Below are 14,164 nucleotides of genomic sequence, written 5' to 3'. Positions count from 1 at the left end.
GTTAGTTTTCATTTCCAAAATAATAAATATTAATAGCTATAACCTATCTAAACCAAATCTCTTTGGAGTTCTCAATACATTTTAAGATTGTAAAAGGATTCTGAGACTAGAGAGTTTCAGAACTGCTGACCCAGTGAATCCCAGAAAGGGTCTCTCTGTTTTTTTTCACACCATGCCATGTGGACATCCGAAGCCCTCCCCTGGGTTTCGTCAGAGTCCCACCAGGGTGGGGGGTGGGGTGCGGGAGGAGAGCTTCAGTTCCCCCCAATATCCTCTGGTTCTCACTTCCACAGATGGATTAGTACTTGGATTATCTTCCTACCCACAGGTGCTTTCTTGGATCTTTGTTGTGTCAACTCAAACACAGAACTCACCTTCCTCTTAGAGTTCCACCACTCTCCCTCCCACTCATATAAAACACATGCTTATTGGCCAGTTTCCTTAAAGGCTTCGGGAGGTGGAGAGAGGAAGTTAACAGACTGAATGTTGGATGAAGTGGGTGATTCATCGCGAGGCTGTGCACCTCCTCCCTCAGCTGCAGAGTCAAGGGTGACTCAGACGGGAATCTCCCGGGACCTCTATCATCTCACACCAAGCTCCCTTGCTCCTGATACACATAAGATAAAGACAGGGGCTGGCTAAGCACGTGCCCCTTCAAGACATGCCTTCTCTCCTCACTCCTAATGGGACGCTTGTGCTGAGTTCTTCTCTGTAAGTCCTGGAGTGGATTACGACTTCCCTTAGACTCCTCATATTCAAATAGAAACCCCTGTTTTCTGAGGGTCAGTGGTTCTTAAAGATCCTCTAGTGCGTCCCCATTTTCTAGTCAGGTGCTTGAAGCCTCCCTATAGTATCCCCCGGAAGTGACAATCTGCATCAATGTCCCTTTTGCTGAATGACTCGCTGTATCAGAAGGAAACCACCAAGGCACGGGGGCAGGGGGGTGTATAACTTGCCACAGGTCAGAAGTTAGTAAATAGCAGAGCTGGGATCCAAACCTGCACAGCATGGCTTCAGCCTCTACTCTCTAACCACTGTGCTTTCTGCCCCTTAGTCTCTGCCCATATCAAACATGGAAAGTGCTGAGCAGGGCAGGGGCAGTGCTGAGAGCCTGTTGGATGCTTCCATATACCTTTCCACGAGCCCAGGCTCTCAGGTGGCTCCCTAGAGCCACGTCTCTGAAGAGTCCATGGATGTGGGTGAGGCCCAAACATACATGCCTGAAAAAGCCCTGCAAAGGTTCTGATGTGGGTACTGCCAAGACAGACAGGGCCACGTGGTCAGCTACAATCTGCTTGGCTCCACAGTCACTCAACCCATAGCCCAGCAAATACCTGGCGGGAACCCAGGCTCACCACGGCCGTGGCCATGGCAATCCCTGAACTATAACAGTCACTCTACTAAAAAGCAGAACCAGAGAGAGGCTGGTCTGACATGAGTCTTTCTCAGAGACCCCATACTCCTCAGTCATCCCTGCTTCTTTTCCAAGTGTTCCCAAGCCATTGGTTTAACAGTCCACTCAGTCCACTCTAGAACTTGTCCAGGAGTTCTAGATATATATCTATGCCGCTTTATATATAGCTTTAGAGTTTTCTTTCACTATCGACAAAAATTGGGCCATGTATACCTTCTTGGTATCTGAGTAATTTTTCTATGACTCTGTTGACCACACAAGTAGTATTCCTAGAACCATCTATATACATGTGTCTTTAAACACCACTTTATATGCCCTGTGCTGGTTCTTCTCAACCCCTGGAATTGAAACTCCTGGAGGCACAAGCCAGGACCTCACTGATCTGAAGAAACCAGGGCTCTCTGGGCAGGTCCTGACCCCCACGTGAGCCTCGTAGCCATGCTGGACCACCGTGCCAGTTCTCAGGTGCCATTCCTTGTGGGGAAGGTGGAGCAAACCCAAAAAGAAGTGGGTATTTCTTGTCCCTCCATCACATCAATCACCCCAAGCTGACTCAGCCATCAGTTATCATCACCCTCTCTCTCTCTCTCTCTCTCTCTCTCTCTCTCTGAACATGTTTTAAAGGCTTTTTTCTTTCTCATTCTTGCAGTTTCTGGGGTGGGGGTAAGTTTCAGCTTAGTATGACTTTATTCTTCTGGCCCTAAACTATGTGTTTTCTTTGGACAGGGAACCTGCAGAGAGGAAAGCGCAGAAAAGCAAGAGTTGGAATCTGACTTGTCAGTGACCTTGGGCAGTTCATTTCATCTCTGAGTCTGTTTCTTCGAATAGAAAATGAGTGTAATGTGGTTTGTTTTATAGGGCCCTTGAGAGATGATTCGGTGCAATAAGGACCGTGAAGCCCCCAGCCCACTGCCTGGTACATAAAAGATGCACAGGTGTTTGTCTTTGAGCACATGTGCCTCCTTCCTCCGATAATACAGTTTCTCCTGTTTGAGCTCAGGGAACTTCCTGCTGCCCCCTTCTTCTCACTGGCAACTTCCCACTTCGCTTTCTCGTAAGTATCATTGAGCATGAGCTTGCCTCTCTCCCTTTCAATCCACTTCCAGCTATGTTCCCTCTTAAAAATTTGTGCCACAGACAGACTGCCCAGCTTTGCTTTAAACATTCTGGAATCTACTCTTATAACCTTAGTTCCTGAGGAAAAGCAGAACCTGTCCACAGGGGCCACATTCCTGCCTAGTGGAACCATCCAAGGGTCAAAGGACCAGTTTCCTCGGGAGTCCATTTCATGGAGAACCATCATCACTGACAACAATAGGTCTGGCCGGAATAATCCTCCCAGGGTGATGCAGGCAAATCCCAAAGGCCCAGAAAAAAAGGCTTAATTGGAAATTAAATTGCATTTCAATGCCAGCTGCAGGATGCTTATATCCACAGCTAATTTATCAAGCGGATGCCTCATCTCCCTGAAGCCCATGGGAATAGAGTGGCTGCATCAGCAAAATTACAAGCTTATATCTGATGAGAACTTTCTTTAAAGCGTAAATTGAACGCTTCGAGTTTCTCATGTTGGGTTTTGTGCACTTATTGGCTGCCTCCTCTGTACCAGGACCTGGAAACAGGATATGGGTGGGACCTGGCACTGTACTCTAGCTGTGCCCAGGCCAGTGACAGGAAGGGAATATGTAAGCAAAAGACCCCCAACTCATAGCACGTTAGTTATCCAGGGTTGAGTCGCTTAGGAAGGTAGAGAGTATTATGAATAACTTCATAGCTAAGACTTTTTCTACTTAATACTATACTAAGACCACAGTGATCAGAGGTGTGCCAGATTCCTCACCAAGTCCTTTATACATATTCATTCCATCTTCCAGGCAGCTGTGGGGAAGAAATATACTATGACTTTCACTATCCCCCATTTCACTGGTGAAGAAACTGACACCTAGAAAGTCAGTCACTTGCCTGTGGTCATTACTACCCAATTAATAGGTCGTAGAACTGGCAGTTGAACTAAGGTCATTTCATGGCAAAGCTACGTCTTTAAAACGCTGTATTATACAGAACCCTCCTTTATGTCTCCCAATTTTTAATTTTGAAAATGTTCAACTACAGAAGAGTTGCAAAATAATACTATAAGCATGTACATCCTTCCCCTTGATTTACAAATTATCAATCTTCTGCCATTTTTGCACTTCTCTTTCTCAGTCAGCCAGTGTGTGTGTGTGTGTGTGTGTGTGTGTGTGTGTGTGTGTGTGTGTGTATGTGTGTGTGTATGTGTACATGCTTATGTGTTTCTGAACCACAAGGTTGGTTTAGAAACACAGGGTTGGTTTAGAAACCATGTGGGGACCAGTTTGGCTGGCGGGGAGTGTGCATGTAGGCGGGGGAGACAGGAACAGGAACTGGGCTGAGAGTTGGGGTGCGGGCGGTGAGTGCCGGGCCTAGCAGTCTGGCGTGTGCATCTACACGGATAGGACAGTGATACAACGACAATGAAAGCACAACTTGTATGGAAGGTACTGAGAATAATTTTTTAAAAATTGAAGACGTGTATTCAACGAATGATATCTGTATGGTCTGATTAAATATACAGGCTTATTGGAGACCATGTAGACAATACAGGTGCGTACCAAGAAGAACTTTAAAAAATAACCCTGACCCCCAACTAAAACCCATACTAATATTTCAGTTTATTTCTCTCCTATTTGCTTTTCTCTGTGCACACACCTACTCAGAGTTTGGAACCTCCTTGCACAAGCACTTTTGTGTCCTGCTTTTCCACCTAATATCACGTCAATAGCCTGTCTGCCTATTCTTAGGCAGCCCTCAAAATAATTTTTCGAAAGTTTAGTGTTATTCCACCAGATAGAGGAACCAAATTTATTCCACCCACTGTTTTTCGACTGAAGTTTCAATGGTCTCGTTTTTCACTATGAAAATGTAATTCCATGTCCAACACCCCTAATAAAAGTCTTTTTGTACATTCTAGTGGTCTGCATAGAGTAGATTTCTGGTCAGGCCTCTCTCCTCTGCTTCTAGATGGCCACTGTGTTCTTCTTGCTGCGTTTCATGTGGTCTTTTCTGAGTGTGTTCTCCTGGTGTCCCTTCCTCTTCTTAAAAGGATACCAGTCCCATCGGAGCAGTGCCCCATGCTTACCTCATTTAACCTTGACAACCTGTTTTAAGGTCTACGCTCCCAATATAGTCACGTTGGGGGGTTAGGATTTCAGTGTATGAATTGGGGTACAGACACAATTCAGTCCATAATGGGGGTGACAGTGCTGGGGGATTTGACCAAGAGAGTGTTCCTTTAGTAATGCATTGGGTCTTCAGGGGCAGCTCTGGCTTTGTAGCCTAGGGCAAGTTATTTAACCTCCCTCAGTCTCAGGGTGGGAATAATAAGAGTCCGTAATCCACAGGGCTAGGACTGGATTGAATGTAGGGATCCTTATAAAGCCCCAACAAATACGTAGCATTCAATGGACAGGGACAATTATTATTCCTCTGACAGTACCTGTTGAGTTTGGAACAATAGGCCACTGTTTCTGGACTGATGAGGCGCTGGGCAGAGTCAATCATTACAAGGGTACTGGGCGCGTTGTGCAGTCCAATACGCGTGGGTTCGGAATGTCCCCACCTCTAAGTCGCAGCAGGTGCCCAGCTGATGTTTGCAGATCGTCAACAGCAAGGCTGCGCTTGGCTCTGCCTGACAACCACAGATGGTTTGAAAAATGCCACCCAAACTGGCCCAGGGTTAATCAATAGATTACACAGAGAAAACTGGCGTAGGCTAACCCCAGCCTCTCAGACACAAGTCTCACACTCACCTCTCCCGCCCTGACTCCTGCTCAGTTCTCTGCCTCCAGCCTCTTTCAGCCAGACGTGAAAATTGGCCTGACTGGAATCAAAATGGGAATGCTTGCCGGTGGTGTTTTCTTTCTTTCCCCTTCTTGCTGTCTTGGCTACAGGGTCAGATCTCCCATATTACCGTTGTTCGACTGGAAAAGGTGACCTGTGGGTGATGGTTTGGGGTACAGACTGGAGGCTTAAGTCTCAGGCAAATTCTCTGGAATTCTGCTGCTTCCGTCAGAAAGGAGGCCTTGAAACCTTGATTTCTGAAACAAGAGTGTGTCGCCTCTTGACCAAACTGGGAAGGAATCAGGTTTGTCTTCATTGCTTGCCTATCCTGGATCTGAGTTTTATAAATTCAGGGAAGCTAATGGAGGGGGTAAAACCGGAATGTGGAAGCAGATGGTCCAGCTTCCAATTCCGGCTCTGTCCCATGCTGGCTGTGTGACTCGGAGCCAGGCCCTTCCCTCAGGTCTTCCCCTCTGTCAATGGGGTTAACTAGAGCTCTTAGCCTTCCAGGGTCCTTGTGTACATTAAGTAAATGGCATCAGCAGAGTGCTGGGAGCAGGGAGTGGGGGCCATGTATAGTGTTGCAATTATTGTTACTGAATCTTAAAATCCCACAGCTGAAAGGGACCTTGGAAATCAGCAACTCCCTCATTTTACAGACAGAGAAACTGAGGCCCAGAGAAGGGAAGCCCTTGTTCAGTGAGCAAATGTGAGGCTTTGGATTCAAACCCAGGCCCGGCTCCAAAACCGTGGCTTTTGTAGCTTGAAGAACATGAAGTGGAAACAAGATGGCTTCAACCAGAGAGGACCAGGGCTGGCTTTGTGTTCATGGCCCTTCCACCTTCACCCAAACGGGAAGGAGGCTTTCTTCTGTCTCCAGACTGGGGATCTGTGAGAAGTACGGGGAGGCGAAATGTCACTGATGGTGACGAATGTCTTCCCTCGCATCGTTTCCTGGAGTCCTGGCTTCCCTTTCCATCTAGCTGGCCTGGGAAGCCGGCACCATCTTCTCATTCCTGCTTCTTCTCCCCCAAAGGTCCTCTCCCCAGCTCCCTGCCCTTCCTGTGGGACCTTCAGAGCCGGGGTCTTCCTTCCCGCCCTTCTGGTCGGACACTGGCCAGCTGTAGTGGATGGGCAGTCCAGGCCTGCTGCTTACGGGGCAGTCCCATGGAGCATGCATGGCCTGGAGTGGAAGGGGGAGCAGGCTCTCGGTCTTGCTTACATTCACCACCCCATCTTATCAAGGTCATTCTGGCTGGTCACTTCTGTCCAACTCCAGCACAGAAATTCAGAACAGGGAGATAGGAGGCCGCTGAGCTAGCCTGGCAAAGACCACGCCTCGAAAAGGGACTCCAGTTGGATAGCCTGGTGTTTCTGGGCAGGGAAAGCTTTCAGTCATTATTTGTTCAATATCCACTGGATTCTTGAGGCACCAAAAATAAGCCCCACATGGTGAATGCTTTTGTAGGGCTCATGCCCTCATGGGGGTGGGGGAATGGCCAACAAGTGTGTAAACTGCTAAATAAAAAGGGTAACTTCAGCTGTTAACAAGATCTCGATTTCAGAATGCATAATCCAGAGTGACTGATGGGGGCGTGTATAACTCTGGAGGAGCAGAACTTTTAGAGAAGGGCTGGGAAGAGACTTGACCCAGAGCCCATTTGTCTCAGCTCTGCCATTTGTCTCAGCTCTGCCTCTTTCCTCCTGGAAACAAGTCCAAGATGTAATCACATCAGAAGAGAACAGTTAGAACTTTTTCACCAGGCAGCTGCTACATCCTAGTACGAGTATCACAGGACACCATCTCACTCAGTCTCTTACTGGCCCCATGCGCTGGGAATTACTGGCCTCATTTTCCAGGAGAGGACACAGATTCAAGGTGGGAAATGGCTTAGCCAAGTCTGTCCTACCAGGAAGTGACAGGATTTGAATTCAAGACTGTCTGGCTGCAGAGCTGTGCTTTCTTTTACTGCGTCTTGCTGCCTTCCACACTTACTTCACCTGACTACCTCCATGCTCAGGAGTGAACAGGTCTCAGGGACTTGGGACCTCGGGTCTGGTGAGAGAGCTGGCCCAGGGAAGATGCTGTGGCTCTAAGAGGGCGGAGGGTCACTGCCTGGCTAGGGACCTCCCGGCTTCTGAAGGCTGATGAAGACCTGACTTAATTCACTCCACACTGTGTCTTGGTATCACAGCCCACGGTGCCCTCCCACCTGCCAGAGGGGCCCATTTTCCAGCTGCTTTTAATTTGGAACAGACTAGCTGCTCCCCCGTGGTCCTAAAGTTAATAAGATGCCTATGCAGCCCTGCCAGGATAAGCAGCCCTGAACAAATTATTCCTGCCTGATATTGGGGTTATCTAGCAGAGAGGCCTGGTGGCCCCAAAGAGGGACAGACTTGGCAGGTGGGGGGAGGTCCCACCTTTGTCTCTCCTTTCTGCCATGGGACTATGGAGACCCTAGAGAGCACTGGCCAGCGAAATGGGTGAGGACGTGATGGGACGGCTGCAGAGCAGCAAAGATGAGAGAACTGTACGTTAAGATCAGGGCTGCTGGGCATCAGGAAAGCCAAGGCGAACATATTCCCTGCCCTGCTTTGTCGGGCTTTGACTAGAGAGGCGGGCATGGACCGGACCCCCCATGACTGAGGTTCCCGCTGACACAAGGCGGGCGTACACAGAGATCCCTGCATGCCCCCAGCGAGTGGGCCTGTCCTAACACAACCTCAGTGCTGGTCTGCACCGCCAGAAAAAGAGGTGCCTGGGGCACAAAGTTTAAGGAGGCCCTCACCCTAAGCTCCCTGCAAGTGCCAAGTCACCCCGTGCCCTACGAGCTGCCAGCCTGTTACTTGTATTATCTGCATTAAAGAACAACCTTGTGCAGTTGACGTTATTGTCTCCAATTAAAAGTGAGCTATCTTGGCTTGGGGAGGCTGTTCGACAACCCCAGCTCACACAGCCTATAGATGGACAGAGTTGGGACTCAAGCCCGGTCTGCCTAGAGGCAGAGCCCATTCTTAAGTTCAAGGTCAGTTTCTTGGTGATCCTGAACAGCAGTTGCGGTGGAAGCAGGAGGAACAGCCTGTCTCTGATGGGTCTGAAGCTGAGGTCCTGCCTCTCACAGAGAGACGTGGGAGGAGGTTCAGGGCTCCAGGGCAGTCCTCGAGATAAATCAGATTCTAAGGTCAGCCCCACAGCCCCTCCCCAACTTGCAGCCGTGTGGGTGGCCAGGACAATGCTAGAAGCCCTCCTGGATTGGATTTCTCCCTCCTGCTCACTTTGGCTTCAGCTATCTCCGCCTGGGGTGAAAGATGAGTTCCCAACATGCAGAAGGAAATGGCCTTCAACCTCCCAGCCAGAGTGGTGGAGGTCACACAAGTTCTGGCTCCCATCAGTGACCTCAGGTATATGTGAGGGGGTGGGGAGCTGGTGGCACAGGAAGAGGTGGGTTCCCCAGAACCCCTTGGTTCATCGGGGCATCTGAGCCGGGAGCTGGGCTTCTGCTAAGTTACAGAGGCTGGCAGGACCTAGCTCTGAGAGTCAGGCTCCAAACGCCTAATAAGGTAATCAGGTGTTGGAAACGGTTCAAATGTCATCTCAGCACTGGGTAGGGACTTAGGAAAGCAAGTGCAGGAGTGAGGAAGCAGAGAATGTTCTAGAGGCTAGAGAAGCGGCTCTCAGAGGCTATGCCCAGAACTGAAGAAACCAGCAGTGAGGGATGTGTCCCTGGCCTGAGGCCTTCACTGTCCTGAGAGTATTAGCTATTAACTGCAGCGACACCAAGGAACATTTCCCCTGTTACACAGGGAGCTATGTATGCACACACTCACGTTCATCCCACAAGGAGGGCGTTATGTCCCATCTGATAGTTTAGGTAACTGAGGCCAGAGAGGTGAGGGACCCAGCGCCAGGCTTCCCAGCCAGTGTGCAGAGGACCCAGGCTGTTCTAGTCTGGCATCCATTGCGCTTTCCATTGCATAATTGGTTCACAACTTTTTTGTTTGTTTGTTTGTTTTTTTGTTAAGCAAGAGAAACTCTAAATTTTGGAGAAATCCAGTATGTAAAACAAATCATAGTAGAGCTGAAGGGGCAGGAGTGGGGTGCCAGAACCCCACCCACAATTTAGGACAATTTAAATGCCCTTCCGGGGCATGAGGAAGCTCAGGCACAGTTCTGACTGAAGCATCTTGCTGGAAGCTCGCCCTCTGGCCACAGACTCAGGTGCTGAAGCTGGACAGAGTTCAGCGCGCATTTTCTGAGCACCCAGGCCAGGGGGGCAGCCCGGCAGCTCGTAGTGCGTCCTGCTTCAGCATCTTCTGGGGGCCCTGCTGACGTCTGTGCCAAGCAGTGCTGGCCTGATTGTTTAACACTATTGCTGAAGCACCCACTCGCAGCTGGGTACCAGACCCAGAGCTCTGTCCACAGCGCTGAGTGAAACGCTGTGGTCCCTGCCTCACAGAGCTCAAGTTCAGTGGGGACAACAGCCTTTAGCAGACAGGTTCCTAAAAGAACATAGATCACAGGTCGCGGTCAGGACTATGAAGGAGAAGCTCAAGGTCAAGGGGATATATGAGCACAAGAACCTCATCAGTTCATCTCTGAGAAGGGCACCAGTGAGAAATCGGGGCTACCCAGCAGCTTAAACCAATAGGAAAGGGGACAGCTGGCATTAGGGGGAGGCAACCGAGGTCCAGGGACAGGCAGAACGGGATGGGGGGTTGGTCTTGAGCTTTCCCTGCTCCCCAGCTATTCCCAAGGCAGGGAAGAAACAGTAAGTTGTCCCCAGGACCGGCAGGAGGTACTCGGTCCGATAGGATCTTTACGTTCCTTAATCCTGAAAGGGATAAAGAAAAATCCTTCTAAGGGTTGGATTACTGCAAATGTAGGACTCCGTGCCCTGAATAATGAATAAGTGAAAACACAATTCAAACCAGAAATTATTAAGCACATGTAATGTGTCGACATAGGGGCTAATCTAAACCCACCTAAGGCTGGTCTATACTTTAGATAGATCTTTCTCCGCTCCCCTGCTCCGGGCCTGGCCCTACTCCCACGGTCATTTATTTAACAAATCTAGCAAACACCTGGGTTGGGCAGGACACCAACTTCCCAGCACATGCCTGGCACAGAGCCAGGGCTCTGTGAACACGAGGTTCTCTCTGTGGAGCTGCCATCCTGTCCTGGCACCTGCTGTGGGTCTCCTCCCTGGGCCTCTGCTGTAGAAAACTCAGTCCTGAAGGAGGTCAGAGAAAGGCCAGGTCCTCAGCGCTCATCCCGCGGAGCCCTTTCTGTGTCACAGGGAGCTCAGTCTCTGAGATTCTGAGTGGAGAGAAGGGACTGTCCTGACCCACTGGCTGGTTTCTCTGCAGAGGGTGACACTCCAATGCTGCTCCCGCTGCCAGCGCAAACCTCCTTCCACTCGCCCTGCCCTGCCCTCCTGCTCATCGCCATAGAAGCTACTGTTGGAGGAAGTCTCTTTTTGTCCTGGTCCAGCCTCCATGCCCCCCTCCATCTAAGCACTTGGTGTGGATGAAGCTAGGTGGTATTTGTGTCCTGGGTCTGTGTCCCCACCAGAACACACGTTTCTTGATGGAGGGCATGTGTCTTATTCATGCATGTGTCCAGTGTCTAGTGATGAGTGTGCAACAGAGTAGGTGCTCAATAAATAAATATTAAGCCAATGATTGTAGACAAATATGCAGAAAACAATATCTTCATGCTCAGTTGTGCAGGTAGCCATCTACCTTCTCTCTCTCTCAGTCTCAATCTTTGTCTTTCACACACACACGTACACCCCTTTGCACACATGCTCTCTCCGTGACTCACCTTCTCACACTCATCCCTCTTGCTGCCCCTTCTCTGATCTCTGTCCCTCTCTGGTGCTGCCTGGGGTATAGAGACCCACGTGCAATTAGCTAAGTTAAAGAGCTCCTGACCCTGGCCCTACAGAGGGGATGGCTGGGGGCAGTCTTTCCAGACCCAGGCCCATCTCAGCCCCTGACTGCTCCCTCACATCTGGTCACTGCAACACACTCCGTAAAGGGATCCTGTCTCCGCTTCCTGGATTCTTGCAACAAGGCTGGAAGGTAATGGATGCATTTTACACATGAGGAAACTGAGGCTCAGAAACTCTACAGCTTGCCCAGGGAGCAAAACCAGAGCTGGGATCTAGGTTTCTTACCTCCAGACGCAAGCTCTTTCTGCTGCACTTCCGGGAAGCAGAGATTGGCCTAGTGTGCTGCCCTCACCCCTCGCCCCTGAGGCCCTGGTGACCCTGATGCCAGAGGAAAACTCTCGGTGGTCTCAGAGGATTGAATGCGGGAACTCTCTGCACTCTCCTAAGCCCTTCACCCCAGTCGATCCTACGTGGGGCCCCCAAATAATTCTGCCAGGCAGCTGACCCTCAGCATTGGGCATTCGACTGAACAGCCTTCCTGGAGGGGCAGCGCCCGATTTCAGAAGCGTAATGGGGACAGAATAGGAATGATGAAAGGTCTGAAAAAGGAGATATGCAAAATCCCACCATTCCCCCTCCCTCACCAGCCTTACAATCTGCAGCAGCCAGACCCGCTGGGCAGCCGGGGACGGGGACCTGAGCCATGTCATTAGAACTGGCCACACACAGCCTTTCTCTTCTCTTCTCTTCATATTTTTAAATCCTAATCAAGGTATGTGGCCTCCCTCCTACCCTGAAAACCCTGCCTGCAGCTTTCAATCCATCTACCCCAAAGCCCCTCCTCCTGAACCAGGGTGTGAATACTTAAAGACATTTTTTCAGCCAGTGAAGCCACATCACACTTCTGCTCTCCCTTTAAATATTATCTCCAGAAAGTTTGTCAGACTCTCTCTGAGTGCCTCAGCTTCCCCAGTCAGAGTGTAACATGGGGCTCCTGAGGCAGGACCAGGCCCTGGAGAGCTAAAGCTCCCCTTTGCACCTGGGGCCAAGTCGCATACACACAGTCCCAGCTCTGGGCTGCCGGTGAGTTAAACCTGCAAATGCCTGCCACCCAGTTCTTGGAGAAGTAGAGAAGACAAACATCAACAGAGGCAGGAGACATGGGGGTCAGGGATCCAAGAGAGCAGAGCGATGAATGAAGCCCCAGAATTGCAGGACCCTGGAATCTGACAAGAGAAAGCTCTTGGTACATCAGCCCCAGAGCTGATTTTCATCCCATATCCACCAGCGCATGGAAGAGAACGACGCCCCGGTCCCCCCTCCTGCTGGCCCCTCAAGCGTCTCTGTTCTGCAGTGACTTACAGCCCACTGCATGAAATCTCTTTTATCAACAAGACACAGAACTCTGTGGGTAACTTCTTGAAACTCTAGTCACAGTGAAGCAGTTTCCAGTGCTCTGCGAAGGGTTCTGTCCCTCTACCCGCCTATAACCAACCAGCCACAAACCACCAAAGCCATTTCCAAAGTTCCAGGCAGTTACAGCCAGCTGAGCTCCCTGGCGCGGTGCCCACCTGCTGAGAGCCAGGACCCAGGTTATCAGCAACCCCGAATCCCAGCACACTGACTTCCCCCAGCCTCCTCCGAGACCTGGGGACACCAGAATGGCCACACCTGCCACACCGAGGCATTCCGACGAGTCAGACCACATCAACACAGAAAATGAAGATCGAGGCCAGGCGTCCTACCTTTGCTGAGGGTCCCGGTGATGAGCTTAAAGATGGTCTGGGCAAATTTCACGAACCCAAGCTTGCATCTTTTGGAGCAGCCACTCATGGTGGTACAGAGAAAGCAGGCTCTGCTGTCAGCGCCCAGAAGGGATGGCTTCTACCTTGTCTGCCCCTGGAACTTGGAGGCTGCCTAGGCGAACCCAGAGATGGACGCACCCCAGAAGCTCTGGGAAAGAGCACAGCTGTCTCTGCAGTGAGTCCGACTTCTGCATCCAGAGAGCCTGCAGGGCACAGTGTTTGCTCCCTTCCTCTGTCCTTCCCTCCACCCCTTCCTGCTGTCCACTCAAGTTCTACTCGCAGGAAGACATCAGGATGGCAGGGCTGAGACGGCACTGCCAGGGCACAGGGCGCTTTGAGAGAACCGAGGAGGAGAGTGAAGCTGAGCAGAGCAGGGAGGGAGGAGCTGGAGCTTTCCCAGGCTTCGCTGACTGTCTTTCTTACATGGCAGTGGCAATGTAGCAATTAATACTCGAGTCAGAGGGAGGGGCTGCAACGCAAAAAATACCCCGTTTCACAGCTTCCCGGCTGGCTCTCCCGCTCTTTCCCTGGTTAAGCTAGCAGATCAATTCTGTGTGCCCTGAGTGGGATCCACGAGAACTCCCCACAGAGCAGGAAGCTGCTGCCGGGTACTCAGTGGAAAGTTTGCAGGCAGCCTCTGAGTGGCCTGGTTTGTCTCACGTAGACGTCGGGCTGAGTGGGGCACTCCAGGGAGGGGTGGGGTGGGGGCGGCTTGTAGCTCCCTCTGCAGCACCAGCGCAGCAGCAGCTGTCTGCCCGCTTCTGACCCTGCTCTGACCCCAGGTGCCCCCACTCAAAGCCAGCTCCTCTGTCCCAGCTCCCACACCTGCACTCTCATCAGGATAGGAGAGGAGTGTGATTGGGGCTTTTCTTAATGAAGAAAGTAGTCCTCAGAAATGCCATAAAGAATGTCCAAAATTCACATAATTTGACTACAGTACAATCCTTTTAGAAGTCAAACTGCAAGGCAGCACGCATATATGAAGTCCGACTATTGTTTCCTAAGTCTGGCTGCCATTCAGTGCCACATTGTGAAGGTAGCCAGGGGTCTTCGGGGGCATCTCATCCCACCCTCTGGAAAGGGATAACTTTCCTTGGTATTTCAAAAGGTCCTCATGGGCCACCTGCCCATGCACTGTGGCTACATGTAAACAGCAGACATGAAATCCACTGTCAGCTGAACTAAGTCATGCC

At 50.6% G+C, this 14,164-nt stretch overlaps 1 protein-coding gene across 2 annotated transcripts in view; it reads right to left on the bottom strand.

Annotated features, from left to right (window-relative positions):
* The window catches only part of KCNIP1 (potassium voltage-gated channel interacting protein 1), a 268,622-nt gene extending 255,021 nt beyond the window's left edge, over window positions 1-13,601 (bottom strand). The window contains exon 1 of one of the 2 annotated variants that reach the window (XM_019741060.3): window positions 12,912-13,601. In XM_019741060.3, coding sequence (XP_019596619.1) covers window positions 12,912-12,999 — 88 coding nt within the window. In that variant the 5' untranslated portion in view covers window positions 13,000-13,601. The remainder of the gene's footprint in view (window positions 1-12,911) is intronic. The other variant, XM_019741075.3, reaches the window with a different exon arrangement.
* Window positions 13,602-14,164: the final 563 nt, after the last annotated feature.

The sequence above is a fragment of the Rhinolophus sinicus genome, chromosome 5, assembly GCF_057876585.1.
Source record: "Rhinolophus sinicus isolate RSI-liver-muscle chromosome 5, RSI-T2T, whole genome shotgun sequence".
Taxonomy (NCBI): domain Eukaryota; kingdom Metazoa; phylum Chordata; class Mammalia; order Chiroptera; family Rhinolophidae; genus Rhinolophus; species Rhinolophus sinicus.
This window is presented reverse-complemented; position numbering and strand designations above follow the sequence as displayed.